This window comes from Microtus oregoni, unplaced genomic scaffold (assembly GCF_018167655.1).
Source record: "Microtus oregoni isolate MIOR12 unplaced genomic scaffold, Mior012 000162F_ref0000463, whole genome shotgun sequence".
In the NCBI taxonomy this organism is placed as follows: Eukaryota; Metazoa; Chordata; class Mammalia; order Rodentia; family Cricetidae; genus Microtus; species Microtus oregoni.
In genome coordinates this window covers 1,000,906-1,027,767 of record NW_024544817.1, presented here as the reverse complement: position 1 = coordinate 1,027,767, position 26,862 = coordinate 1,000,906, and the positions used below count along the sequence as shown (strand labels likewise).

The window sequence follows — 26,862 nt, the reverse complement described above, 5'->3', positions numbered from 1 at the left end:
CATACAATGAGAATATGAAATATTCAGAAGGGCCCAGACATAACATCTTGATTATCTGATTCAAAAAGAAAACTCTAGAAGACGGGTAGTGTGGTTTCACCTTCTCCCTCTCCAAGCCCCATCAGAACCACGCTAAGGATGGAGGCACACCCCCCTACCACCTTACCGCCAATCATCTTCGGCAGCATTTCCAGAGGCTGTTCTAACGACTTTTCCTCTTTATTCTCACCCCACTGACATGCAAACAGAACCAAAACAATGCTGCTCAAAAAAATAACAAAATGTTTTATACACATTTCCGTATGTACAACTGAACAACATTTTACAGCTATCTTTTGCACAGCAAAAGATATATAAACATTCAGCTCTGAGATCACAGTTATGTACAAAAAAAAGTCAAAAATACTTCACAAAGGTGCAAAAATATCTTACACAGCATCATGGAGTATGCTCTTTGGAACAGGAGGAAGGTGTGTATTTCTAGAGGAAAATTCCTTTTTTTTTTTTAAAGGTATTAGATGTCTTTAACTGTAAACAAAACACAACTTTCATACCCTGCCCCTCACCCCAGTACAGTTATTTGAGAAATTTGGCAATCTTTAAAGAGTTTTGAGTCTGAGGTAAACAGCCCAATATCCGAAAGAACTGGGGGCAGGTAATGTGGAGCCATGAAAGCCTCCAATACTATGAGAATGACTTTGTTAATGAGATATTGATGACAGAGGGAGGCCTCCCAGTCAGGGGGTCTGGAGAGGAAGTTACCCCTCCTTCCCAAGCCCCAGCTGCCTCACAAACAGGAAACTGACCGCTGGGCACCTCTAGCCCGCCCTTGGCCTTTTCCAACTTCAGCCAGCTTTCCCTGTCCCACACCCTCCCCGCCCCCTCACCCCCGAAGCAGGCCTGTCTGTCTCTCCTTTATAGTGCTTCTCTCTCCCTCCACATCTCCACACTCACAACCTGAACCACCTCAGAGCCAAAAGTGCTGGGGCAAGATGGGAGAGAAGCCCCCGGGAACTCCAAACCCAGGTCTGGCCCTCAGGTGCATAATTTCCCTTTCCCGGAGGTTAGGGGGGACAGAACTACAGCTGGGGAGCCACTGTGGGGTGCTGGGCACACGGAGTTTTCTGGGATCTTAGCTGGAATAGGGCTCCTCTAGGCTGGTGCTGTCAGCAGGGCCGGATGGGCTGCCAGAGGTGGCAGAGGTGGCGTCCAGGCCTCCGCCCTCGATGGAGCTCTCACTGCCCGTGCTCTCGCCCGACAGCAGGCGTGTCACCCTTAAATCGGACTCCAGGGTGCGCACATCATTGCCAAAGCTAAGGTCGCCCAGGTCACTAATAAGTTGCGACAGTTGGGCCTTCATGTCGGAGGCACAGCCTGGCGGACGAGGTGATGTCCCAGAGCTGAGGCCCAGCGAGACCCCGCTGCCCCCCAACGCCTCCTCGTGGCCATTCTCTAGTGGGTCCAGCAAGTCCCCACATTCCAAGTGCATAGCCACCACCAGCGCCCTCTGTGCCTCAGCTTCTTCCGCTGCTGGATCCCCATCCCCCACACGGTCCTCTTCTTCCTCGTCCTCCTCCAGGCAGCCCTCGAGATGCTCCTCTTCTTCTTCCTCCTGCAGCTCCTCCTCCTGCTGTTCCCCAAGCAGGTCCTCGGTGATAGAGCCTAGCTTAGGAGCGCTACGACTGCGCTCCACCGGCGGCTTGTAACAGCAAGGTCCGTGCAAGAGCAGTTTACGCAGCGGCACTAGCGGGATGGTGTGTGCACCCACCAGCTCCTGCTGCTGGTGACGCGCATCGTCCCTCCGCTTGAGACGTTTAAACTCTGCCAGAGCGTTGGCTGATGTCTGGTAGAGCAGCAGGGCCATGGCCTGAGCCTTCTCCGGCTTGGACACCAGCACCGCGTGGCAGCGTAGCATTACCGCCTTGTGCTTCAGCTCATGCCGGTACACCCAGGCAAAGACTTTGGGCAGCCGCGAGTCTGCCACACAGTAGGTGACGCGGTGCAGCAGGTAGAGGTGGCCGGGGCGCCGCAGCGCTCGTTCCTCGGCGTGCACCATGCGGATGCCTTGCGCGCTCACTGTCAGCTTCATCTTCGTGCCTTGACGGCCTGCCTCACTCTTGCTCCATATCTTGCCCACCGCTAGGTCAGTGCAACCGTCGCCGCGCGCCTGGATAGTAGTAGCATTACCCAGGTAGAGCACAGTGTAAGTGGGGTCTTCACTAGTGATGTGCAGCTTCTTGCGCTTGGAGCGGAACATGCTGCCCACCCGGCTGAGCGCGCCTTCCGGGCAGGCCCTCGCCAAGGAGCTGAGCGCAGAGTAGTGCAGGCTCACAGCGTAGCCCTTAGGCTTGGACGCCTGCCGCGGCGGCGCCTCGGCCAGCAGCTCGAACTTGTGCTTCTTCCACGGCAGCATCTCCGGAGGACGCCCGGGAGCGTCTGGGCGGCGGCGGCCGAGCGCGGGGTATGAGCCCCGCAGGGCCACCAGCCCCGGCTGCGTTTGGCCCGGGCAAGCCCGGAAAATAAACTCGAGCTGGGAGCACAGCCGGGACAGGGAGATGGAAGCAGGAGAGGCCAGATAGTGTTTGAGAACCCCGCAGCGGGTGGGGTAGAATCTTAGAAAGAAAAAAATATACAACTTTGAGTGTGCAAGAGAGGTATACACACGAGAGAGAGAAAGAGAGAGAGAGAGAGAGAGAGAGAGAGAGAGAGAATATGAATATATTACAGAAGCCTAGATGAGAAGGACCAGGACAAAAGTCTCAGACAAGCAACAAAATAAGAGAGCGGAGCGGAAAATGATTTTAGAAAAAAAACCATATGAGTGCGTGCAAATAAATAGAAGGGGGCCTCGGCCAAAGCACCCGGGCTGGTGAGAGAATAAGCAGGAACTCTTCTTCAGCGAACGTGACACACACACAAGTCTTGGGCCAGGGCCAGGAGCCGCGGAAACTACAGCAGTGCGCCCAGGAGCCGGTGCACCCCACCCTCAGTGGGTGCCGGAGAGGGCGAGCCCCTCAGCTGGACTGATCCCGGAATGAGCAGCTTGCCTCAAGTACCGTCCGAGTGGTCCGGCTGGCCGCGGTGGGCTAGGCACAGCAGTCCCGCGGCTCACTGCATCCTCGCTTCGAGGGGACGCCGGGGACTCGCGCTCGGCCGGCTTGGCCAGGGTAGCGCGGGGCTCCGAGGGCAGGACGCGCGCAGCGTCTGCTCCGGGGACTGCTGCTACCTCATTGCTTCCCTCCGGGGGTGTCCGACTCCGCTTCGGGGCTCTCGGCGGTCTGCAGCGCGCCCTCTGTGGTCTTACGCGCGGTGGCCGGCTAGCCCGCCTCACATCATTGCCGTCCGGGAGGGAGAGCTCGGGTTAATATAGGCCGGCGCGAACCATTCGCAGCGCGGACAGGGGAGGAGAATCCATAGGGCTGCGACGCCGGACGCATTTCTGGCCTCTTAAAGGGACCCGGTTACAAGCACTGGACTAGGCAAAGGAAGACTGGTCCAATTAGGCAATCCCGTCCCAAATATACCAGCATCTCTTTTATTTATAGAAACCACAAAGACCTGGAGTTACCCGGTAGCAAAAGGAACTTTGACACACCACCCTAGGCTAAATTGCAACTCCCTGAATAAATGTACATCTAGATCGAAACTTCTGGAGGAGGTGGTGGAAGATGAGATTGTAGACGCTATTTTCCTGTACGAAAAGATTGGGAAATTTTTTTTCCTTGTGTGACAACTTCAGGAGAATTTGCAGGGTCTGTTCTCTTTTATTCTTTAAAAGTCGTCTATTAAAAAAAAAAAAAAAACCCTAGAGCCAAGGCTTTAGTTGTTATTGTCTTGGTGCATTTATCCACAGGTGAAGTGCAGGCCGTGAAGAGTGGGTGGTAGGGTAACTGGGGTGAACAATAGTGAACACAATAGTGAACGGTCGCTACGTTAAGGGCTTCCAGTTCCCACCAGCCCCTCGGAGTGTGAGGCACTTTTTTGAGATGTATGGAATTGCTAGGTAAGGCTGCATTGCTGTTTGTTTATTAAATCACTAGTGCACTTTGGATGAGAAGTCTTAGGAAAATTCAAATGACATTTTTCATGCTTTTTTTCCCCATGTGCTAGCTGAACAATGTGGGGTCTGTTTGTTTACCCTTCTTTCTACTTTTTTCCCCTGTCCCTTGAGACAGGATCTTGCTATCTAGATCAGGTTTGCCTCAGACTCGTATCCTCTTGCCTGCAGCTCCAGAAATGTAGGCATGCCTCAGCATCCCTGGCTCTGGAACAGGTACCTTTTAGTCACCGGCCAGCTTGCCCCTCTGCCAGTAAGTTATTTCTGGGCTCTTGAAACAACCGACTTGACACTAAAGGCCATTCAGACAGACCAAGCAAAGTGAGTTCTGTTTGATGAATGAGACATTCGAGTGAACAGAAATAATTTTTGCTGGGCTAAATTCAGCCAGGAAAAAAAAAAACCAAAGTCCTCTGAGAATCTGGGAGAAGAAAGAGTTCACTGTGACTAAGAAAATCAAAAAGACTCACGGAGGAGTGATGTTTGAAAGATGATTTCACCAAACAGGAGGAGAATCGGAGGGCTTTCTGAGCGTAGAGGAGGCAAAACTACAGCCTGAACATGCAGGCATTTGTACAAGATACGATAGAGTCAATCATGGTAGCAATAAAAAATGTTTCCCCATCAAAGAGCTTTCCTGATAATGAATTAAAAACCCTCCTATTCTCTGGAGCAGTGGTTCTCAATCTTCCCAAGGCTGCAACCCTTTAATATAGTTTCTCAGGCTGTGGTGACCCCCCAACACACACACACACACACACAACCATAAAATTATTTTTGCTGCTACTTCAGAGCTATAATTTTGCCACTGTTATAAATTGTAATGTAAATATCTGATATGCAGGAAGGCCTTAGGTGACCCTTGTGAAAGGGTCATTCAACACCCCCCCCCCCAACATGACCCACAGGTTGAGAACTGCTGCTCAGGAAGAAGGAATGGCCCTTTCACGGCTGACTGGGCCTGTGAAGCTTCTTAACTAGGCTCCTAATGCCTTACTTGCTAGCTGTCTGAATGGGTTTTGGGAGGGGGGGGGAAGGGGACTCCAGACAGCTCTATGGAATGAACTAGAATGATAATAAGCCATCAAGCCATCACTGCTTTTTCTTTTCTACTGAAATGGCAGTGTCAATTATGATAATTTACAATCCAAAGAGCAAAACCATTCTAAAGGAAGCATCCCAACCTAGCCTCAGCTGAGTGGCCTTTTCCTCATCTACAATCCCAAAGTCTGCATTCTATATTCAAGCAGTTAATATTTCCACGTGGCTGGGATGTCTGGGGGCCAGAAGGACTTGTGGGAGGAAGAAGGGGACCAAGACCGGTCTCACGGCCCTGGAGGTACGGCCGTGAGCTACACACGGTGACCCAGAAACCAGAGAGGAACGATTATAAGGAAGCATCCCTTTGGCTACCACAACTCTTGGTAGCAGCCAGCGTGCCAGTGTCAGATGTACAGGCTGTGTCATGCCTAACTACCTATTTAATGAGCTTCTTTCGACCTTGGAAGAACAGAAGGGTTCTAGGTAAATGAGAACATCCCATATGTGAATCATGTCCAGAGCTTGTGCTCTTAACCCAGGAGGGAAACCTGGCTATCTCCTCCAGGCCTGGACCTGGGCCAGCCTCTGGGGACTGCCTACCTTGCCTTCTGGAGAACCTGGCCACCTTTGCTGAAAGCACGGATCACAAACAGGCTACACCTCCCCTCCGTAGTGGAAGACAGGAGGAGGAGACAGGCAAGAGTACATCGGAGATCCAGGGCCGCTCTGGGAGAGAACCTCCCAGAGTCCATTGAAAAACAGGCTAGACACTACGGCTGTACTTTTAATGACACTACTCCACCTAGTGGTGGCAGACCAAAGTGCCACGGGGTGAGGTGGTTTCTCATAAAACTGGACAGGTCTGTGATTGAATCGATAGAGCACATCTGAAAGGAAGTGGTGCCAGCAGGACTGCCGGGCTCTCATTTGGCACCTGAGAATCAGCCTTTTATCTCCTAGAGGGCTTTTGGACTGGCTCTCTGTCCACCTTGTGTTTTACATAACGTTCCTCCATCTCTACCCCCCTCCCCTGATGAAGGACCCACTAAGTGGACATTGACTTCAGGGGAGACAATGGTAAATCTGGAATATTCAAGTCCTTCGAAAATATTTGTTGAGAGTCCACTGTGGTGACGATGTTGCTGGGGATAAAGCGATAAAGATGTTTGGGGTGTTTGCTTTCCTGGGAGTGATAGCCCATGGATAACCAACACCAGAGAATAAAATACCAGCTAGTGATGTCGCTGGTGAACAGGTGGCGGGACTAGGAGTCAAAGTGGCTTCTTTCAAAGCAGGAACAGTGATAGCCTGAGGGAGTCAGGCACTCAAAGGGATGAGATGAACACTGGCCTGCACCAGCCAGGGAAGTCAGCATGTGCAGCTGTTGAGCACCCAGAGGTAGTGGCTCAAGTTGAAGTAAGCCTCAAGCATGCGTTTGATGATTTAGTAAGAAAACAAGTTGTGATGATTTTATGTGAATTTTATGCTGAATAACAATATGTAGGCTACAGTGAGCTCAACTGAGTGCATTGCACTGAGATTAGTTCTGCCTGTTCCCTTCCTTCTTTACTATGGCTATAGGATTACACACAGGCAAGTGTTGTCCTAAGCAAAAGGCATGACTAAGGTTTTGTAATGAGCTAAACCGGCTCAAGGACTTCCAAGCTTCTTCGTCCCACTCCGTAATCCTAACCTCCTACTCTTCCAGCCCTTTGTCCCTGATTCCTGTCACATCGGTTTTCCACCTTCTTGGGGTCACCAGCACCTACACTAGCATTAACGAGAGGACATTTGAGTCGTCGGAGGTGCTGCCCTTAGCAGAGGTCATTGGAGTTTGTGTGGGACCCCAGCTAATCTCCACCAGAGAGAATCGCTATGCAAGAGAAAGCCTGGCCCTCGGGCCCTTTCGCAGCTTCGTGTCTCACCGCATGCTTGCTCGGCCATGTGTAGGCTCTCTCACATGTGCCTTCTGCCGTGATATGATGCCGCCAAGGGACTTCTTGGCAGAGCTAGTGCCATGTTGTTTAGGTTTGGGCTTCCTAAACTGTGGGCTCGATAAACCATTTTCTTTTAGAGTAGCTAGCTTTGTGCACTTTGTTTTAGCAATGGAACACACGTTCGTCTTCTTGGAAGATGTCCCTCCACGTACAGTTGTGTTTCTAGTGCAACCAACCAGAGCTGAACTGATGCTTCCCCAAGAAAAGGGAAGCAGTTAGAGAGGCTTGGACTCGTGTCCCAACCCAACTAAGTACAAACAGCACATCTATGCGCGTGCCCACCTCTTTCCTAACGGCTCAACAGTCTCTCTTCTTTTGAGCCTGTCTCCTTCACCACGGCTCTGGGCTTGTATCTCTTCCTAGATTTAACCCTCGAAGTGGCTTCCCAGCAACTCCAGGCACAGCACCCCAACACAACACAGTAAGCGTTCTGATCTCGGGCCCCTACCTAGCTCCCGAGCCTCCTTCACCTTTCCTGGCATCATAACCTGTACTAAGGGATGACGGATGGCCTGGCCTTCCCCTTGGGCACCTAAGGCCGCCTCTTCTGTTTCTTACATTGTTTATATGGTACCATCTAATTGAAATAACTTGTGTCACTTCTCCTGGCTGGTCCCTAGTTTGTCTGTCCTCCTCTACAGCCTTCCCCTTCCCCTTCCTCCTCTATCTTTCTCCCTCCTCCTTTTCTTCTATGTTGGGAACTAACCTAAGGGCCATACTATGCAGAAGCCCGACCACTGTATTTCAGCTCCAGCCCTGGTACCCATTTCCAAGACCTAGTTCAGAAAATGAGCTGGTTTCCTGGTTCCTTCTCCAGGAAACATTCCATGTCTACCCGCCTCCTCAACCTCACTCGTGTTCTTGGTTCTAGCTCTTCTCTGGCTAACAGCAATGTCCTGGTGACTTCCCACTTTTCCCACTCGGCTGTGAGCTCCTTTAGTGGGTAACTGCATTTTAGCCACTGCAATCTCTGTGACTCCTAGCTCGGGCCTGCCGCCAGTGTACGGTCAATGTGTGGCATGTGAAATGGACACGAGCCACGTGACTATTGTCACAATAACAGCTGACAACACATGCTGCCGGAAGTAGAGAGCCCTTCACCACAATCTGTTCACGTCTCTCTGGTTTTATGACGTAACTGAGGCCCAGAGAGTGTATGTGCATGGCCAGAGCTGGGGCTCCCGTATGATTTAAATCTTACTTTCAGCCCCTTACTTCTGCTACCTATACAGCCACGGCTTTGAAACAAATATGTGTATAGATTCCATGTACTACACTCAGTGAAAGGCTATGCTTTGGGGCTCTCTGGTTCATTTTATCAGCCAGGCCCAGGCAGCCCGTGCGAGCCAAACAGTGCTCTGCATTCACTGGTCCCATAGTGTGCACCTTTAATCCTAGCACTCAGGAAGCAGAAGTTTCAGGATCTCTGTGAATTCAAGGCTAGCCTGGTCTATAGCGAGAGTTCCTTCCAGGACAGACAGAGGTACATAGTGAGACCCTGTCTCAAAAACAAAAGATTACACTTAGGTTTATGAAAATGGGATAGCCATAAAATTCCTCTGTTCTATTTACTGATTTTGACCTCTTCAGTATTTTTAGCTTCAAAAACAATACCTGCCCAGTTCCATTTCTCAGGAAATATTAAAAATAACAGCGAGGCTCACTGAAAATAGAGATGGTTGCTAAGTAAACCTGTGTTTTACTTGCCTTTTGGCTTTTTACATGTGGACCTGGCACACCTTTAGCTAGGTCATGTCAAGAACTAACGACATAATAGCAATTCAATGTAAAGATTAATTCAGATGGCTTCTACATGCTTCATACTGGGAGATAGATGTGATCATATCCCTTTGGGGATTCATAGCTCCATATTCAGTGAGCTGGAGAGAGATGGAAGAGGTGGCTAAAAGCTTAGGAGATGAATCACAAATGCCAATGCCCGATCTAAGGGGATAACACTAAGTACTCTGGGAACTCCCTGGTGAACTTCTAGTGAACACTGAAGAGATCAGGATCTCCTTCATGAAGTCTCATCTTGGAGGGCAAGGCACTTCACGTAAAGCACTGGAGGACGGGCAGATTGCTACAGAGGGAGAAGTCCAAAGGGGACAAATGACTCATGTCAAAGGTAGTTTGCACAGAGCATGAGAAGACAGGCATGAAAGCGGAGATCTTGAGTGTATTGAGCATGTTTCTGTGTTTGACCCTTCCAAACATTTCCTCTTCCTAGGAGTGTTATGAGGTCTGCTCCAGCCCCTTGATTTCACAGAGGGGAAGACCTGGTTTTGAAGGACTTGAGAACGGCTTGCTCTGGGCCCTTCATTGTATCAGATATGCTCTCTGGGGAGCTGACCATGGCATTTCCCTGGGTCAGTGCCTCTGGTGACTCCTTGATGGGAGAGGCCGCCATCTGTAACAAGTTTTTCTCTGTCCCACCAGCCAGCTCCCAAACAATGACACAGAGATTTATTATTAATTATGAAAGCTTGGTCTTAGGTTGATTTTAATCTAGCTCTGTAGCTTAAATGAACCCATTTCTATCCATCTACGTTCTGTTATGTACCCCCCCATCCTGCTTCTTCCATGTGTCCTAGTGTCTCTCTCACACCTAGATTCCTAGATTCATCTCCTTCTCTCCCCCTCCCCCCGGAGGTCCTGCCTACATATTCTGCCTAGCCATTGGGCATTCAGCTCTTTATTAAACCAATCACAGAAATATATCTTCATACAGTGTACAAATATCCCTCAGCACTCATCTGTCACTTAAGGTCCTCAGGAGATAAATTCTGGGTCAATTTAAACACACACACACACACACACACACACACACACACACACAAAACCCACTGACTTTGGCCATCTTGGAAAGGTCCTAATACCCAGTACCTTCACAAGTGATCTTACTTGAAAGTGTGTCTTTGCAAACATACTGATAGGAAAGTGAACTTACAATGATTAGAGGGGGCTCCTCGCAGCAATGACTAACCTCCAAATCCCCACTGCCTGTGAATGTGGTCTTTAGCACCTTTTTGAGGAATGCCTCTGAATTCAAAACCCCCTGGTCTTAGAGTTTCTGTTGCTGTGATGAAACGCCACGAGACCCATGACTAAAGCAAATGTGGGAGGGAAGGGTCTGTTTTGTTTACACTTCCACACTGCATTCATTTCTGAAAGAAGACAGGGCAAGAACTCAGACAGGACAGGAACCTGGGGACAGGAACTGATACAGAGGCCATGGAGGGGTTCTGGCTGTTGACTTGTGCCTCAGTTCATATGGAACCCAGGACCACTTGCTCAGGATTGGCACCCCCAGAATGGGCTGGGCCTTCCTACATCAATCACTAATTAAGAAAATGTCCTACAGACTTGCTTACAGCGTGAACTTTTTGGAGCCCATTCCCTATGCTGGGACACCACGCTCTGCCTTGATGCAGCAGGGAAGGGGCTTGGTCCTGCCTCTACTTAATGAGCCAGGATTTATTGGCTCCCCATGGGAGCCCTTACCCTTTGGGAGGAGTGGATGGGGGAGTGGTCTGGGGGAGGAGGTGGGGGTGGGGTGGTACAGGAGTAGGGGTGGGAGGGACAATGTGGTTGGAATGTAAAAGGAATAAAGAATAATAATAGAATGCACACTCGTTCAGGCAGGACCTTGTCCAGTGCTGACTCCCCAGAGCTAGTGGTCCACAAATGGATGGGGGAAATAAGTGACTGTGTGGGAACAACCTCACACTTTCTATTCGTGAACTTTTGATTTGCTTATCACTAAACCTCTATCGAGAGCGTTTAACTTCGATTAAACTTTCTGACAATTTCTACCCCTCTTAGGTGCAGAACAACACTGATGCCCTTTCTTGCCTGGCTGTTGTAAAGGGAAGAGTTAGTTTTAAAGTCATTTGTGAGAAGACCATAGATACTTCACATGTAAGAGTTGAGTTTTTAGGAACCGATAGGTGTGAGGGCTGGCAAGACAGCTCAGGAGGTAACAGCGTTTGCTGCACATGTGGTGACCTGAATTCAATCCTCAGAACTTCTGTGAAGGGGGAAGGAAAAACCTACTCCACAAAGTGGTCCTCTACCCACTACAGGAGTGCCATGCCACACACATGCATGAACACACCACCCACCCACACTAGCAATAAATGTTTTAGGTTATTTTTTAGATCCATAGGCATACATACAATTCACAGAGGATCCTATAGCTGTTATATACTATATATGCTATCTATACTATATATAGTATTTCCTATAGCCTAGGAGATATAATCAAAACGAATCTCTTGATACTTTTCCATGCTTGTACCACTTACACAAGCAGGCAATCAATGTTTAATTGCAATGACTCAGTCATCAATAAGAACCACCAATAAATGTTTGCAAAATTATTTAAACTCACTGGCATGTGAGAATCCACCCATTTCCAACCAAGATAAACTGAGAACAACAGATAATAGGAGGGAGTTTCCCTCCTGATTGATTGACACTTTGTAAAGATGAGCAGACGTAAGTTTCAAAACTCTCGGGCTTACACAAACTGCTTTGCTGTTCCTGAATGAGAAGTGTAGAAAGTGAGCAGTGGAAGGACGGCACTCTAGGCTGGCCTTGGGAAAATGTCAGCCACTGACACATTTTGGACAAACAGGTGATAAAATAGAAGCCAATTGGCTTTCCTGCTCCCTCCCCTGACAGATGTGAGAGGCAGGAGCTCAGCAGTGTGGAGCCAGATTGCTGAAAGCTCTTCCAAGATTTGTTTCTGGGTGTGAGTACCGGGACTTGTAACTACATTTGTTCAGACGAGGTAAATCACCTCTTATGCAACACCATGACGGAGGAGCACTCCCTGCGCTGCTGTTTCAAAGGTAGATACAGGCGTCCAATCCCAAATCAATGCAGCCTTCTCCAGGAATCAGCCTCTCAGAAAATCCTGGTTTCCATGGAAGAGCTTAGCTCTGGGAATTGGGACGATCCAGCAAGTCTTCAGATGGAAGTCTGGTAGTGGAGCATTTCCGGTGGCATGACAAAGCAATGGTGGGCGTTTGGCTGGGCTGTGTTGTTCCCTAAAGTGTGTGGGTGGAATAGCTCCTGCAGTCAGAGGGCAGGGACCTGGGCTGATTCATCCCGCAACCCCCTCCTTCTGGCACAGCCAGCACCTTGTTCAATCCTTCATCACCTTGATCTCCTCTCCTTTCATCCTTGCTCTTTGTTCCTTTGAATCTGGGTCCTGTTCTCTTGCCTCATCAACACCCTCAATTACTTACCTCTTTGCCCTTGTTCCTGAGCAGTTATCTAGCTGGGTTCTCATTTATATTGATCATTTGGTCTGTATGGGCGCGGGGGGGGGGGGGGGAGTAATTCAGCTGTGCCAAACTGGTATCTCCACAAACTACTGAATAACAATCTTGCAGATTTATTTCATTTGTTACATTTGAAGGACAAAAATTATAGCCACCATTCTGATTGTTTTGTTTTAATACAGGTCTCATGATTAATAGTCCTGGCTGGCCTGATATTCTCCATGTGGACTAGGCTGTTCTCAAACTCATTGAGATTGGTCTCCTTCTCTCTCTCTCTCTCTCTGCCTACCAAGTGCTGGGACTAAAGGCATACACCACATTAAAGGCATGACGACCATTCTTCTTCCTATTAACCAGACGAGAAAACTGAGACTTGCATTTCCGAGTATTGTGTTGTAGGGTGCGGGGTTCTTAGAAAAGGCTGCGCTTTATTGTTCGTTAGGATAGTTGCTGTTAATTAATCTTACAATTAATCTTCTTTGACATTCCCTAACAAATCTTGATTAAATTTTCACTTTGGCTTATTCTCTCAAGATATTTTAGAGCCCTTAAAAGAGTGGCATTAGGATGGAGAGATAGTTCAGCCATTAAAAAGGTCAGCTCACAACCAAAAATCTAAGAGTGACGTTAGAAACCCAAAGCAGTTGGGCACAGTGGTGAGTGCCTATAATTCCAATCACCTGGGAGGCAGAAGCAGGAAACTCTGAGTTTGAGGTTAACCTAGATTATGAAGTATGAATCTGTCTTAAAACAAACAAAAAAACCAAGCGTGTTTGCTTTTTCGAAAGCTCTGGAAAAGGAAACTAAGGTGAAGCATTGAGTTACTGCTGAATTCTAGGAATGAGATGACCATTTTCTCTACACTGTCTATTATTGTTGCCTTTGCTAATGTGTATAATCCTTTTCATTTCCCTGAGTTGGGGTGATCTCTAACAATGCCAGGGGCTCTCGCTAACTCTATCCAGGTGTCTTCTCCCTGCCTTCTTGATGGAGATTGTGTTCAGAGATTTTTACAGTCATGCTTCTAAGATGGGGATGCAGAAATCACGTTCTTCTCGGAGAAAAGCATTCCTTTTCTTGTGTGTTAGCGCTGCCTTTCCCAGGCCTTCCAAACCACTACTGGGTTTGTCAGCTCCCCGAGGTTCACTCCTGTTAAGGAATGTCCAGTGGAGATACTGCACTCAAAAAGGAGGTGACAAAGAGTCAGAAGTGGGCGAGTGGTGTGGCCCCCATTCTGCCTGCTGCTAACTTGCTGTGAATGACCTCTTGTTAGTTGGCTGAAGTGACTTCATCGGCACCAGAAAGGAATGGGCTGCTCTTGCTACTTAAAGTGTAGTCTGTGAACCTTTCACATCCTTGTTATCTGGAAACTAGTTAGAATCAGAGACCCTGACCCAGCGCTTATCAATCAGTCAACTGTTAAGGAGATTTCTGTGTTCATTAAAGTTGAAAAAGTACTAGGCTTCTTGATTCTTATGAATTTTCTTAATTATTTTAACTGACAAATACAGTCATATTTTAACGTTAGACATAGCTCAGTCAAGCAAGTTAACACAATGAGTTATCTTGATGCTATACATGTTAACCCCAAGTCCCCTCGATAATGCATGGAAAAGTAACAAGAATTGGTTTGATGTGTGACACTGCATACCTTTGATCTATAGCCTGTGCAAACACCTGTCAGAGCAGCACATTGTAGTGATCTCCCTAGCAATGAGGGAGTCCTGTGCGCACCTAGCGATTAATTGATGGGCTGGGGGGGGGGGGGGGGAGGTAGTTGGAGACAGGGTTTCTTCTCAGCCTCCCAAGTGCTGGGATTAAAGGTGTGTGTCACCATGCCTGGCTTCAACCGACTTTTTATATTCCCATTATAAGGAAAGCTGACGACTGGTGGAGGCCACTAAATATCTATTAGTAGAGCCAGCTCACTATTAATTTTAATGATAGGAAAATACTGATACAACTCTCACTGAAACGGGTAAATATATTTGCTCTTCAGAAAGCAGAAGGATGCTGTCGGCTTTCGTTCTCGTCTTTCAAGTTCTGGAAATGCTTTTCCACTGCTCATTTCAAAATCTCACCGAGGCAGGAACTTTTCTCCCTGCTTCACAGCTATAGAATGCTAGGAAAACAAAAACTAATTTAATTGCTGGGCGAAAAAGCAGCAACAGGAGCCTCCTGCCACCTAGAGTCACAGAGGCACCCTACACCCGAGTCCCTTCCTCCTCCAGACGACAGCAGCAGCAGGGAAGGTGGAGTTAGTCCTGTGAACCGGAGCGGGTATAGTTTCCAGTTGTCCCAATTTCCCACCGAACTTTAAACACTGACGTACAAGTCTGGAATGTACCATTCTCTTAAGTAGGTCGGCCCATCCAAAATTGAATAAGAAATTCCCCAGAGCAATTTCAACATTTCTTCTCTATAATATTTCCAAAGTCGATATCTACCAAAATCATTCTGAAACAAATCTAAAAGTCTTTCCACTCCCCCAGCTCAACTTTGGACCAGAGCTACTTGGACTCGTTTATACGTCACTTCCTGACATAGAGCCGGGAAACCGGAAGCCACACGCGCCGTGTGGAGGGTGTTCGTACCACTGTGGAGTTGTTATGGGCCGGAGGAGAGCGCAGGGTAGCGGGTCTCTGGGCCGGGTACTTATCCGGCATCAGACTCAGCGAAACCGCAGCCACCGTCATACTGACTCCTGGGTAAGAAAATCCTTACTATCCGTATCCTTTCCGTCTTGTTCTGGAAGCCTCCACGTTACAAAAGTTAGAGCAGAGTCACGCCTGAAGCGGGTCCCAGCAAGGCGCAGGGCATAGAGGGACTAGCGTGTGATGAGATGGGAATGAAAACGTGTACAGCCTTTCATGTCGGAATACTTGCCTGTGTTTGATCTTTGCTCTAGAAGCCGTGGGCGCTCATGGAAAACTCTAAAGAGAAAATAATTTGTTATCTCCGTACGCAGCCTAAGGTTGGCCCGGGACTCCCTTCCTCCTGCCTCTGCCTGCAGAGTACTGGAATTACAAGCCGTGGCCATCACGCCTGGATGGATCTTTAAACTTTCCGATTTTAATTATCTAGAGAATCGATTTTCTAGAAGTGTTTGGTTCCATCAGAAAAACAAATAAGTTCTATCCCAGCTTTCCCTTCTGTTTCCTCCCTGGGGTTGAGCTCACGGAGTTAACATTGTCTCTGGGAGTTTGGGGAGCCTTAAAATGAAATGAAAGCCTGGCGATGGTGGCGCACGTCTTTAATCCCAGCACTCGGGAGGCAGAGGCAAGTGGATCTCTGTGAGTTTGAGGCCAGCCTGGTCTACAAGAGCTTGTTCCAGGATAGGCTACAAAGAAACACTGTCTCGAAAAACCACACACACACACACACACACACACAGAGATTACTTTAATCGCAGCACTCAGGAGGCAGAGATAAGCAGATCTCGATGAGTTTTAAGGCCAGTCTGGTCTACATAATGAGTTGAAGGCCCACCATGGCTACTGTCTTTTTTAAAAAAAATGAATGAAGTGGTTGATTTTTGTTTATTGTTCTAGTTGTGACTTTTATTCTCCAGAATATTTGAAAAAAATTGGAGTTTTCGTTAAGATCTTGTGCTGGATTTGTCCCCAGTGCTAATTTGACCACATGTCTTTCACACTCTCCCACTTTTCAAACAATCAGTCTTAGGAATACACACGGGCTTCTCTTTATTCAAGTGTGGACATTGATTAGTGGTCATTTAACTGACCTCGTGGTGACTTCTTATTGTAGTACTCTTTGGGGAGTTGTGGGGTGGTTGAATCTAAATGTTAAAAAGAAAGATTCTAATTTGTATCCTGATGTTTATTAATTCTAAGCTTTTGATTTTAATTTCTTTTTTTTAACTGTTTGCACCTGTATTTAAGCATTTACCAGGATGGTATTTTATCTGGGTTGTATGAGAAAATCAACTTTATCGTGTGCACCTAGATCTTTTTAATGGTTATCCCAGCCAGTCTAGTCTTCCAGCCCTTGGGGGTTTGGGGGTCAGGAGACTAAGGGGAAGTGGGGAGTAGATCTCTACACAATTCAGGATGGCACTTAGACCTGTGGCCTCTGTCTCCCACTCGTGTGATAACAGCGTGCACCACGATGCTCAGTTTAAAATATCCCTTCTCATAGTCCCTATGGAAACTTTTTGCGACTGACTGGCAGGATTCAAGTTCTACCTCTCTACTGTAGGCAAATATTTTACCTACTTAAACCTCAGCTTTCTAAATAGTAAAATTCACTTCCAAAGAGTCAGAGATAAAATTGAATGATGTCAGGGAAATGCCCTTGCTGAGGTAAGGAAGTGTTCGTTTAAATATTTGATCTGGGGTTTTGCATTGCTGGATGGCAACGTCACTGACAGCAAAGGACAAGTGTCCTTCTGAGGTGTGGCCCAGCCTACCTAGTGTTCGTTATTCGTAGTGTACATTCTAGAAGAGGCAAAGCACCCCAGGACACAAACCAGTACTGGGAAAGTTTAGAGCTCTTCGATGCCAAGAGAGAGGAGAGCTGCTTCAGTCTGTGCCGTGTTTAATTTGTAGCTGCACACGAGTGAACTCAACGATGGCTATGACTGGGGGCGGCTCAATCTCCAGTCGGTGACGGAACAGAGCTCCCTCGACGACTTCCTCGCCACTGCAGAGCTCGCAGGGACTGAGTTTGTGGCTGGTAAGTGGCTCATCAGCTGGTGCCTGCGACACTGGTCACTGCCGTCCGTCTGCTCCCGTCATGTGAACAGGCTTTCCTGGTCACTGCTGTCTTCTCCCGTCATATGAACAGGCTTTCCTGGTCACTGCCGTCTTGCTCCCGTCATGTGAACAGGCTTTCCTGGTCACTGCTGTCTTCTCCCGTCATGTGAACAGGCTTTCCTGGTCACTGCCGTCTGCTCTGTCATGTGAACAGGCTTTCCTTAATCCAAAGGCGGGGTGGGAAAGTTCCACGCGTGAAAGGCAGAGTCCGCACTGGTTTTTAAATTCATCTCTAAAGAACACTTCAGATGTCAGGTGTGGTGGCGCATGCCTTAAACCCCAGAACTCTGGAGGCAGAGGCAGGTAGATCTCTATGAATTCCAGGCCAACCAAGGTTATGTCATAAGACTGTCTCAGAAACAGAGCAGAAGCCCTTCAGATTGTACATCGTCATATCAAGTGCAAAACATATCCTTGCTGCTGTCAGGCACCTTGTACATACTCCCTGCTGTGTGTGTGTGTGTGTGTGTGTGTGTGTATGTGTGTTCGTGTTCTAAGTACTTAGAAGAGTAACTGATAAATAGTATTCTAAGTTATTTCTCTTACTGTTATGAATGGCAGGCTGCTTAGCAAGTCATTCATTTGTTCAAAATGCCTTTATTTAGCACCAGCTACTCTCAAACATTGACCTGGCTACTCAGAATAGTGTTAAAAGATAAATTTATTTCTTTAAAATGTTCTTTTATATGTTTTGAAAGAAGTCTATAGAAAACAATGGGCCATAAAAGATGGAGCTCATGATAGCTTCTATCTGACAGAAGATTGATAAGTAGGTACTAGGACAGGAGATAGCCATTCACAGTAGTACACACTTGTAATCCCAGCACTTGGGTGAGCTAATGCAGGATTTCCCTAAGTTTGAGGCCAGCCTGGGTTACAAATAGTAAACTCCCAGCTTGGGCTACATAGCAAAACCCTATCTTCAAACAAAAATCAAAGCAGGTAGTGAGAGCATCCAGACAAGTTGTGAAACAGCAGTCAGTCTGCTTTGTTCAGAAATTGTTAGGGGTTTGGTGTTGCTGGTCAGGGACACGCGGTAATGAGCACAGACACCAGGGGGTGTGCAAGGGCCAGATTCCAGGGAGGATAGAAGTTTCACCACGTGCCTTTCACCCCAGAATGCAGAAGAATGTCACTGAGTTTGAAGCTAGCCTGGTCTACATACTGAGTTCCAGATTATCCAGGGCTGTGTTGTGAGACCTTGTCTTTAAAGGGGAGGGGTGGTGAAGGGTTCCTTTATAGGTGTTTTAAGTAGTAACATGGTTGCAGAGGTAATTTTCTATTGTGTTTTGTTGGTGGGGGTGGGCAGGGTTTGTTTTGATTTGGGGTTTTTTGTATTGGGGGGGCGGTAGTCATGTTCCTACCTCCTAACTTCATACAGTTGTGGTCTACAATGTGTCCTAATCTTCACACGCAGTGTGTAGGTGGTGGCTTTCAGGCTGACCGACAGATACATCACTACACGTGGTTCTTTTGTGTGTGGTAAGGTAGTCTACTCTCTTGGTAGGTTTCATGTGGACAATACACTGTTCCTAGGTGAGGTCGCCATGCTGGCCATGAGCTGTCTGGAGCTCCCCCTGCCTCATTCATTCACACTCTGATGATCTTCTTCCTGTTTCTTCCCCATAACACCATCCACTCCTGCTTCTACATCTCCACCTTTTCAGTTGTACATCTTGTGAGCTCTTTGTTGCTCTTTGCCTGGCTTATTTCCATTGGTGTAATGCTCATCCACAGTAGTACACATGGTGAGATCTTCTGTCTTGTTAGGGCTGAGAAGTCCTCTTTTGTACATGTGTACAGTTTGTTCCTCAGTACAATCAATTGTCCCTCAAAACCTGTAGAGACAGTTACAGCATACTTACCCCACCCCAACCCCATTACACAAGTTCTTAATTCCCTTATATAAAATGTCATAGCATTTTATAGAACCTCTACATAGTCTCCTGTGTGGAGTGTGCATGTGTGTGTGGAGGGGAGAGGTGTCTGGATGTTTTACTGCATGTCTATCTGCACCAGATCTGTGCGTGGCCGTCTCAGCCCTTATTTATTTCTTTTACTTATTTTTTTTAAATAAAGATACGGTTCTCACTATAGTACAAACCAGCCTTGAGCTTGCTGTGTAACCCAGTCTTATCCCAAGCTTGTGATCCTCCTGTCTCACCATCCTAAGTGCTGGGATTATAAGCATGTGCCACCACCTTGGCCCTATATTCAATTTTTTGAGGAACCTTTTTTTCTGTTTTCCATAATTGTTGTACAAGACTTGAGTGTTCTAAAAGTTGACTGGTGGTTTTAAGGAAGAAAGATGAATTCGGAGACATATCTTAGTCAAATAAAGAAGCGAGTCAGAACTGGAGGAAGGAGTGCGGACAGGAATGTTGGGTGCAAGAATGAGCCAGGCCTGCTGGACAAAGCTGGCAAAGAGCAAGGAGCTGAGTAAACTCCTGGGCTTTCCCTGTCACAGTTCCCTCACCCTTGGCCGTGGATGACATCACAAAGACTGTTAACAGATGTTGGTGAGGCTGTGGAGAAACTGGAACTCATCCATCGTTTGCAGATAGTGCAGCTCCTTAAAGTTATGTTGGCAGTTTCTCAAAAGGTGAAATGAAATTGCCATGTGATCCAGCAGTTCCCCTATTGGATATATACCCAAGATAACCAAAATCATGTCTACATGAATACTTGGACATGGATATTCTAGGTTATATCATTTGCCATTAAAAAGCAAAATGAAAGCACCCTGATCTCCATTAGCTAATGATTGGATGAACAAGATGTGATACATATATACAGTGGAGTATTATTTGACCATGAATAGGAGGGAAGTTCTGATGTGGACTGTACCACTCAGGACCTTTTAAAACATTCTGAACTGGGGATATGATTCAGTGGTAGAAAAATTGCCAAGCATGTGCAAAGTCCTGAGTTCAGTGATCAGCACCAGAAAGACTAAAAACATAGGATCCTACTGATATGAAAAGTCCAGAATAGGCATATTTACAAAGACAGAATAGAGAATGGGAAGTACCTGCTAATAGACAAACATTTCTTTTTGAGATTTCTGTTTAAATGTGGATTACCTCCATAAAGCTGAATTTTTTTTTTAGTTTTTTTTTTTGTTGTTGTTGTTTTTGTTTTGTTTTGGTTTTTTTTTTTTTTTTTCGAGACAGGATTTCTCTGTGGCTTTGGAGCCTGTCCTGGAACTAGCTCTGTAGACCAGGCTGGTCTCGAACTCCCAGAGATCCGCCTGCCTCTGCCTCCCGAGTGCTGGGATTAAAGGCGTGCGCCACCATCGCCTGGCTTATAAAGCTGAATTTTTAAAAGGCTCTTAGTACCTTTTGCCAGACCATTTTATTGTAGTTTTTTAGGTGAGTGGGCGAGAAAGAATGAGAATGAAAGAATCATGGATTATGTTATATGGGTTGAAAAACAGCACACACTTTTAATCCCAGTAAGGAAAGTGGATCTCTGAGATGGACCAGATTGTCTTCATAGTGAGTCCAGGACAGCCAGTGCTACACAGTGAGACCCTGTCCTTCTGAAAAGAAGATTGTTGGGTTTGCAGGATGAGTGAGGAGCTGGAAGTGTACGTCGTGAACCAGCATGCCGCTTCTCCACGAGTGCTCTGAGGGGTTCTTCTCTGTGAACTAGCATGCTGCTTCTCCCCAAATGCTCTGAGGTGTTCTTCTCCTGTTACTAGGCAGCAATTACCCAAAGGCCTTGTTCATAAACACACTCCTGGCTCTTCCTCTGGAACCTCTGATTCAGCAAGTCAGGTCTAGACCAAAGAATTTCCATTTGTAACAAAGGCATAGAAAGTGTTGCAGCTGACTGGGAAAGTGTGGGAGCTGAAGTGCTCTATCAGCAGGGAGACCGCTGCTCTGGTGTGGACAGGCTGAACTGTTGAGCAGCAGCTGAACAGATTAACTCCAGGTGTTACCATGAAGGATCTCCAAAGCCTATTGTCAGACGAAAAGACTAGGTTGTAGGGCAGTATGTTTAGTGTGGGCCCATTCACAATACCTGAGCAGGCTGCAGATGTGGATGAAGCACTCCTGTCACCCTCACACTGTGTGTTAGGTCCCCAGGACCCACATGTAGAAGGAGAAACCCTCCTCCATCAAGCTGTCTTCTGACCTCTACGCGTACCATACTCCCCACCCCCATAAATAAAAGTGTAAGGCGTATGTGAATTTTAGAAAAAGTGACTCAGAAGACTACATGTTTAATTCAAGGGATTGAATTCTAGGACTTGGAGTGGCAGAGAGAAGGTTGGAGGTGGGTCAGAGGGAAGGTTTACAGGGAGAGCTTCCTTTGCAATTGTGTGGTTAAAAGTAAAACAGGTGACTAAGGGGCAGGACGGGTTTTTAGACTGGAGGAAGGTGAGACTAAAATGAGGTTGGAAACATCTGGAAAGGTCAGTTCCTGCCAGGGAAGGAGCACAGTTTCCTCTGGGGTGGGACAAAGGGATTAAAGGTGGGACATCTAGGGACGTGTGGAGCCACGGTACGCATCTCTCAGCTTCCATTGTCTCTTTGTGAGGCTGATGACAAGGCTGTCCTCAGGAAAGGGAAGTTCAGAACAGTTGCCACTTAGGGACTGGGGCAGGTTAACCAAGAGCTAGAACGAGTTCCTCCTTCCATAAGAAGGCTGGGGTCTCAGCCTAACCATTGCCGTGCCAGGTCACCATTTTATGGTGCCATTTCCTGTAGCAGTACACATCTCGTAACACATAGAAACAAAAGCAGGTAGGTAGAGTTTAGGGTACAGTGGAGTAAGGAACCAGCAGTGGTTAAGGATGGACAGTACGTAATTACAGTTAATCACTGAAAAAATTACCTTTCAATGATACGCAGTAGGCTGGGAGAAAGGCAGGAATCAAGGGGCTAAATAGGGGTGCAGTGGGCAGTCACCATTAGACGGAGAAGCTAACACCATAGAAGCAGCAGGTATGAGGAGTGGTTGATACTGAGAGTCTAGTGGGTTAGCGGTAGTATAGGCTACAGGACTGCAGGATCTTATGAATTGTGATGGTTTGAGAGGGGTAGCAGGCTGCAGTCCTTGCTCAAGTGAAGAGCATTGTTGTTGAAGATGTTAGCTTTGAAATAGAGACTTCGCTTGCCACTTCAGGAGGAAGCGTGGCTGCCTTCTCGGGTTCTCTTCTCATGTAGTCCAGGTGTTGGCTGAGCGGTGAGCAGCCTACATGTTAGAGCCCTAGAGCATACATCTCTCTATTACTAGTTCACACGAGATCGCCTGCTTTGTTGTTTTTTGTTTTTAATGTGATATAGTCATTAATGGTGACCATTAATATGTATCTTGTATAAATTACAGCCATAGTAGTTTGCTTGTTCTAATGCAATATCTTTTGCTAAATCTTTGCCTCTACTCCTCTTAGCTTAAAACTATTCTGCATAGGTAAAAGGAGGAAACTTACACTGAATCTTTATAACCCTTTCTCATTGTTGCTGTTGCTATTTCCATGAAGTCCGTTCACCATATAGACTCATAACATAGCACCCAAAGAAGTCAGCTTTTGGGGAGTTTTAGTGAGGTAGTAAAGATCTCTTTTTCTTGTAAAGTTATCTGTGTATTAATTTAGAGATTAACCTAAGAAAGCTTAAGTTCTGTTTTAGGGAGTGGTTAGTATTCAAGTATCAAAATGATCAGCATTCAGTATTTTAAATTACCTTTTTTGGATTTTGAGTCAGAATCTCATGTATCCCAGACTAGCCTCAAACTCAGTTTGAATTCCTGAACTGGTCCTCCTGCCCCCACTCACAAGTGCTGGGATCGCAGGTGTGTACCACTCCTCCCCGTCATCCACTAGGCAGGCACTGCAGCAACTGAGGGGCATCCTCAGCCTCTGAACTGCATCTTGACTAATAGCGCTTTTCTTTTCTGTGAACAGAGAAGCTTAATATCAAGTTTGTGCTCCCTGAGGCTAGAACTGGACTGCTGTCTTTTGAGGAGAGCCAGAGAATTAAGAAACTCCATGAAGAAAACAGACAGTTCTTGTGTATACCGAGGAGGTAAGTTGAACAAGAATTTAGATTATTAGAAGACATAGGACGGGCTAGGTGGTGGTGGCGCATGCCTTTCATCCTAGCACTTGGGAGGCAGAGACCAGCAGCTCTCCTAGTTCGAGGCCAGCCTGATCTACAGAGTGAGTTCCAGGACAGCGAGAGCTACAGAGAGAAACCCTGTCTCAACACCCCCGTCCCCTGAAAAAAGTTGACATAGAATGGGGCTGCAGAGATGGCTCAGTGGTCAAGAGCTGACTGTTCTTCTAAAGGACCAGACTCAATTCCCAGCACCCACATGGCAGCCCATAGCTTTCTGTAATTCCAGTTCTGGGGCATGTGATACCCTCTTCTAGCCTCCTCACGCACGGCACCAGGCACACACACGGCGCACAGACATACATGCAGGCAAAAACAGTCATACACATAAAATGATAACTTATTTTTTAAAAAAAAAAAAGACATAACCACTGAATATATTCTTAGTTCATAATTTTCCTGCTTCCTTCTTAACTGCCATTTATATCCAAATTCTCTTTTTATTTTGGTATTATATATAAAATCCTTTCTGTGATTGTTCCAGACCAAATTGGGACAGAAAAACTAGCCCAGAAGAACTGAAGCAGGCAGAGAGAGATAACTTCCTAAAATGGAGACGCCAGCTTGTCCGGTGAGTATTGGACTCTGAAGATTTGTCTGGAAGCCCTGGGTTTGGGCGTTTTCGCTTGCATTGCCATTTGCCTCCTGAAATTGATTCTTTTAAAAGGGAAATCCTGGGGCTGGTGAGATAGCTCCGCAGGTAGAAGCTCTGCCAGGCTTGATGGTCTGTGTTCAGGTCTCAGGACCCACAGGGTGGAACGACAGAACCAGCTCCCGCATGTCTGTTGACCTCTAAGCATGCACACAAAGTAAATAAATAAAATGCATTTGGGGGGGGGGGGGGCGGTAGTGTCTATTCCAAGTGGATTTTGGTGTGTGAATAGACAGCATTGCAGGGTGTAGGGCTGTGCACAAAGGTTCTTAGTGGTTATTCTGCTCCATTCCTAGTCTTTTCTTATTATGTGTTTGTGTTTGCCTGAGCGTGTGTACGCACCATGTGCATATATTGCCAGCAGAGGTCTGAAGAGGGCATCCGATCCCCTGGAACTGGCAGCTGTGAGCTGCCATGCGCATGTTCTGCAGGGGCAGCTGGTGCTCTTAACTCGGGTCCTCTGAGCATTCTTCTGTGAGAGTTGTGGGAGAGAACCTTCTGCGGTATAAGGATATAATTTGAATTTGGTGGAATTCTTGTATTGACTCAATAATAAATACATTAAAATAATTGGACAGAGCCTGGTGTAGGCCTGCAATTCCAAGGCCTTCCTAGGTTACAAAAAAAGTAAAAGGAGGGCTGGGATGTGGCTGAATGATAAGAGCACTTGGTTGTCATGTGCAAACCTTAAGTCTAATCCCCAGTATCCTAAACAACATAATAATTTGCAGTATTTGTATATGTGTCTTTTTAATGTAATGAATTTGAGTGTTTATAATTCATTAAAACTATTATGATCAGATAGAGATGTGACCTTCTCATTCTAAAGCCAGGCTAGAAGAGGAACAAAAGTTGATATTGACTCCCTTTGAACGAAATTTGGACTTCTGGCGCCAGCTCTGGAGGGTCATTGAGAGAAGGTGAGTAATGTTTTCCGTGTTTAATGGAGACATTGCAGTGATGTGACTGACTGCAGTGTTGACATGTGCTCCCGGCTCTGGATCCAGCAGGAGCGAGATTAAGTTACACAATGAGCTGTTGAAAACTATGAAAACCAGACAGTGGCCCTGGCTAAACTATAAACAATCACAAAACTAAACCAAAAGCCTAAATCTGGGAAAGAGAAGTGTTTATAGGCTGGGGTGGAGCTAAGAGAAGGAAAGAGAACATAATCAGAATGCATTATATGCATGGATGGAATTTTCAGAGAAATTCATTTTAAAACATTAAAACCTGGAGCCTGGAGAGATGGCTCAGTGGTTAAGAGTGCTGACTGCTCTTCCAGAGGATCTAGGTTCAATTCCCAGCATCTATATTGTAGCTCCAGTTCCAGGGGACCCCGATACCCATGGCAAAACAGCAATACATATAGAAAATAAAAATATAAATTTAAAAAATGTAAAAACTGAATATATAGGACTGGAACAATAACTGAGCAGTTAGAAGCTCTTGCTGCTTAAGGTTTGGTTCCTAACACTCATATTAGATCACTCACAACTACTTGTAACTCTAGTTCCAGGAGTCTGTCCTTGATGGGCACCTGCATACACTCACAAAGACACATACACACAGTTTAACACACATACCTTTTTTAAAAAAAACCTGAAAGCTGGGCATGCCTTTAATCTCAGCACTCAAGAGGCAGAGGCAGGCCTAGTCTACAAGAGCTAGTTCCAGAACAGGCTCCAAAGCTACAGAAAAACCCTATCTCGAAAAACCAAACAACAATAACAAAAAACTGAAAATATTATATTTCATTTAAATTGTAGTTGCTTTTTTAGGTCTGAGGAAGTAATTTTAGAATACTTACCTAGGTGTGTAAGATCCTAAGATCATTCTTCAGTGCCAGGGGAGGTGGGTGTGTACAGTTATTAGATGAGTACATTTGACAAGTGTGTAAGAATAGTGATAGTGCTGGCAAGATGGCTCAACACTTAGGAGCACTTAATGGACTTACAGAAGACCTGGGTTCAGTTCCCAGCACCACATGGCAGCTCACAACTGTCTCTCTCTTTTTTTTTTTTTTTTTTTTTTTTTTTTTTTGGATTTTTCGAGACAGGGTTTCTCCGTAGCTTTTTGATTCCTGTCCTGGAACTAGCTCTTGTAGACCAGGCTGGCCTCGAACTCACAGAGATCCGTCTGCCTCTGCCTCCCGAGTGCTGGGATTAAAGGCGTGCGCCACCACCACCCGGCTCCCAACTGTCTCTTAACTCCAATTCCTGTGGAGCCAGCACCCTCTCCTGGCCTTCAAGGCAGCACACATAAAATAAAAATAAGTCTTAAAATGAGTAAATAATAAATGTTTGTATGAGGTGAATTCTGGAGCACCTGTGATTACTTCAGCAAATATGCGTTGAGTTCCTCCTGGTAATATGGAAAACAGGCACCGAAAAGCACAGCTTCAGAGGTGTGTGCTGTGAGGGAGACTGCTCGGCCACGCTCCAGGGACACATGGAGGAGAGAAATGCTCCCTCAAGCTCAACACGTGGCACCTAGTGAGAGACCAGGGCAGGATGAGTCTAGAGAGAAGGGAAAAGGCGTGATTTCTCAGGACTGAGGACAACCGAGTGTGGTTTTATTTTTGTTTGGGGACAGGTGTAATCCTCGCTCTCCTGGAACTCATTTTGTAGACCAGGCTAGCCTCAACTTCAGAGATCCGCCTGCCTCTCCCTCCTGAGTGCTGGGATTAAAGTAGTGCACCACCACACCCGACCCAAGTGACTTTTTTAAATTGTTTTGTTGTTGTTGTTGTTCGTTTGTTTTTTGATGAGTTGGGGTGGAAGGAAGACTCATTCCTTTCCACATCCACCAAGGAGAATTCCTGAATTATCATTCTCTATTTCTCCTCTTCTGTTTGGTTAGAAGGATATGTTTTTCTCAAAGAGTTTCTGAATTACTTTCAAGGATTTAGTAAGAGACATTCG

At 46.6% G+C, this 26,862-nt stretch overlaps 2 protein-coding genes across 2 annotated transcripts in view; one reads left to right on the top strand and one right to left on the bottom strand.

Moving 5' to 3' along the window:
* Positions 1-210: 210 nt before the first annotated feature.
* On the bottom strand, positions 211-3,321 carry Fam43a (family with sequence similarity 43 member A). The gene has a single exon (XM_041647191.1). It carries the CDS (start codon positions 2,411-2,413, stop codon positions 1,133-1,135), a length of 1,281 nt encoding a protein of 426 aa, XP_041503125.1. The 5' UTR covers positions 2,414-3,321; the 3' UTR covers positions 211-1,132.
* An 11,618-nt stretch (positions 3,322-14,939) lies between these two features.
* The window catches only part of Lsg1 (large 60S subunit nuclear export GTPase 1), a 29,920-nt gene continuing 17,997 nt past the window's right edge, over positions 14,940-26,862 (top strand). Inside the window, exons 1-5 of the mRNA XM_041647189.1 lie at positions 14,940-15,094; positions 16,955-17,081; positions 23,076-23,196; positions 23,771-23,857; positions 24,772-24,858. Of these exons, the coding sequence (XP_041503123.1) occupies positions 14,996-15,094; positions 16,955-17,081; positions 23,076-23,196; positions 23,771-23,857; positions 24,772-24,858 (521 nt within the window). The 5' untranslated portion in view covers positions 14,940-14,995. The remainder of the gene's footprint in view (positions 15,095-16,954; positions 17,082-23,075; positions 23,197-23,770; positions 23,858-24,771; positions 24,859-26,862) is intronic.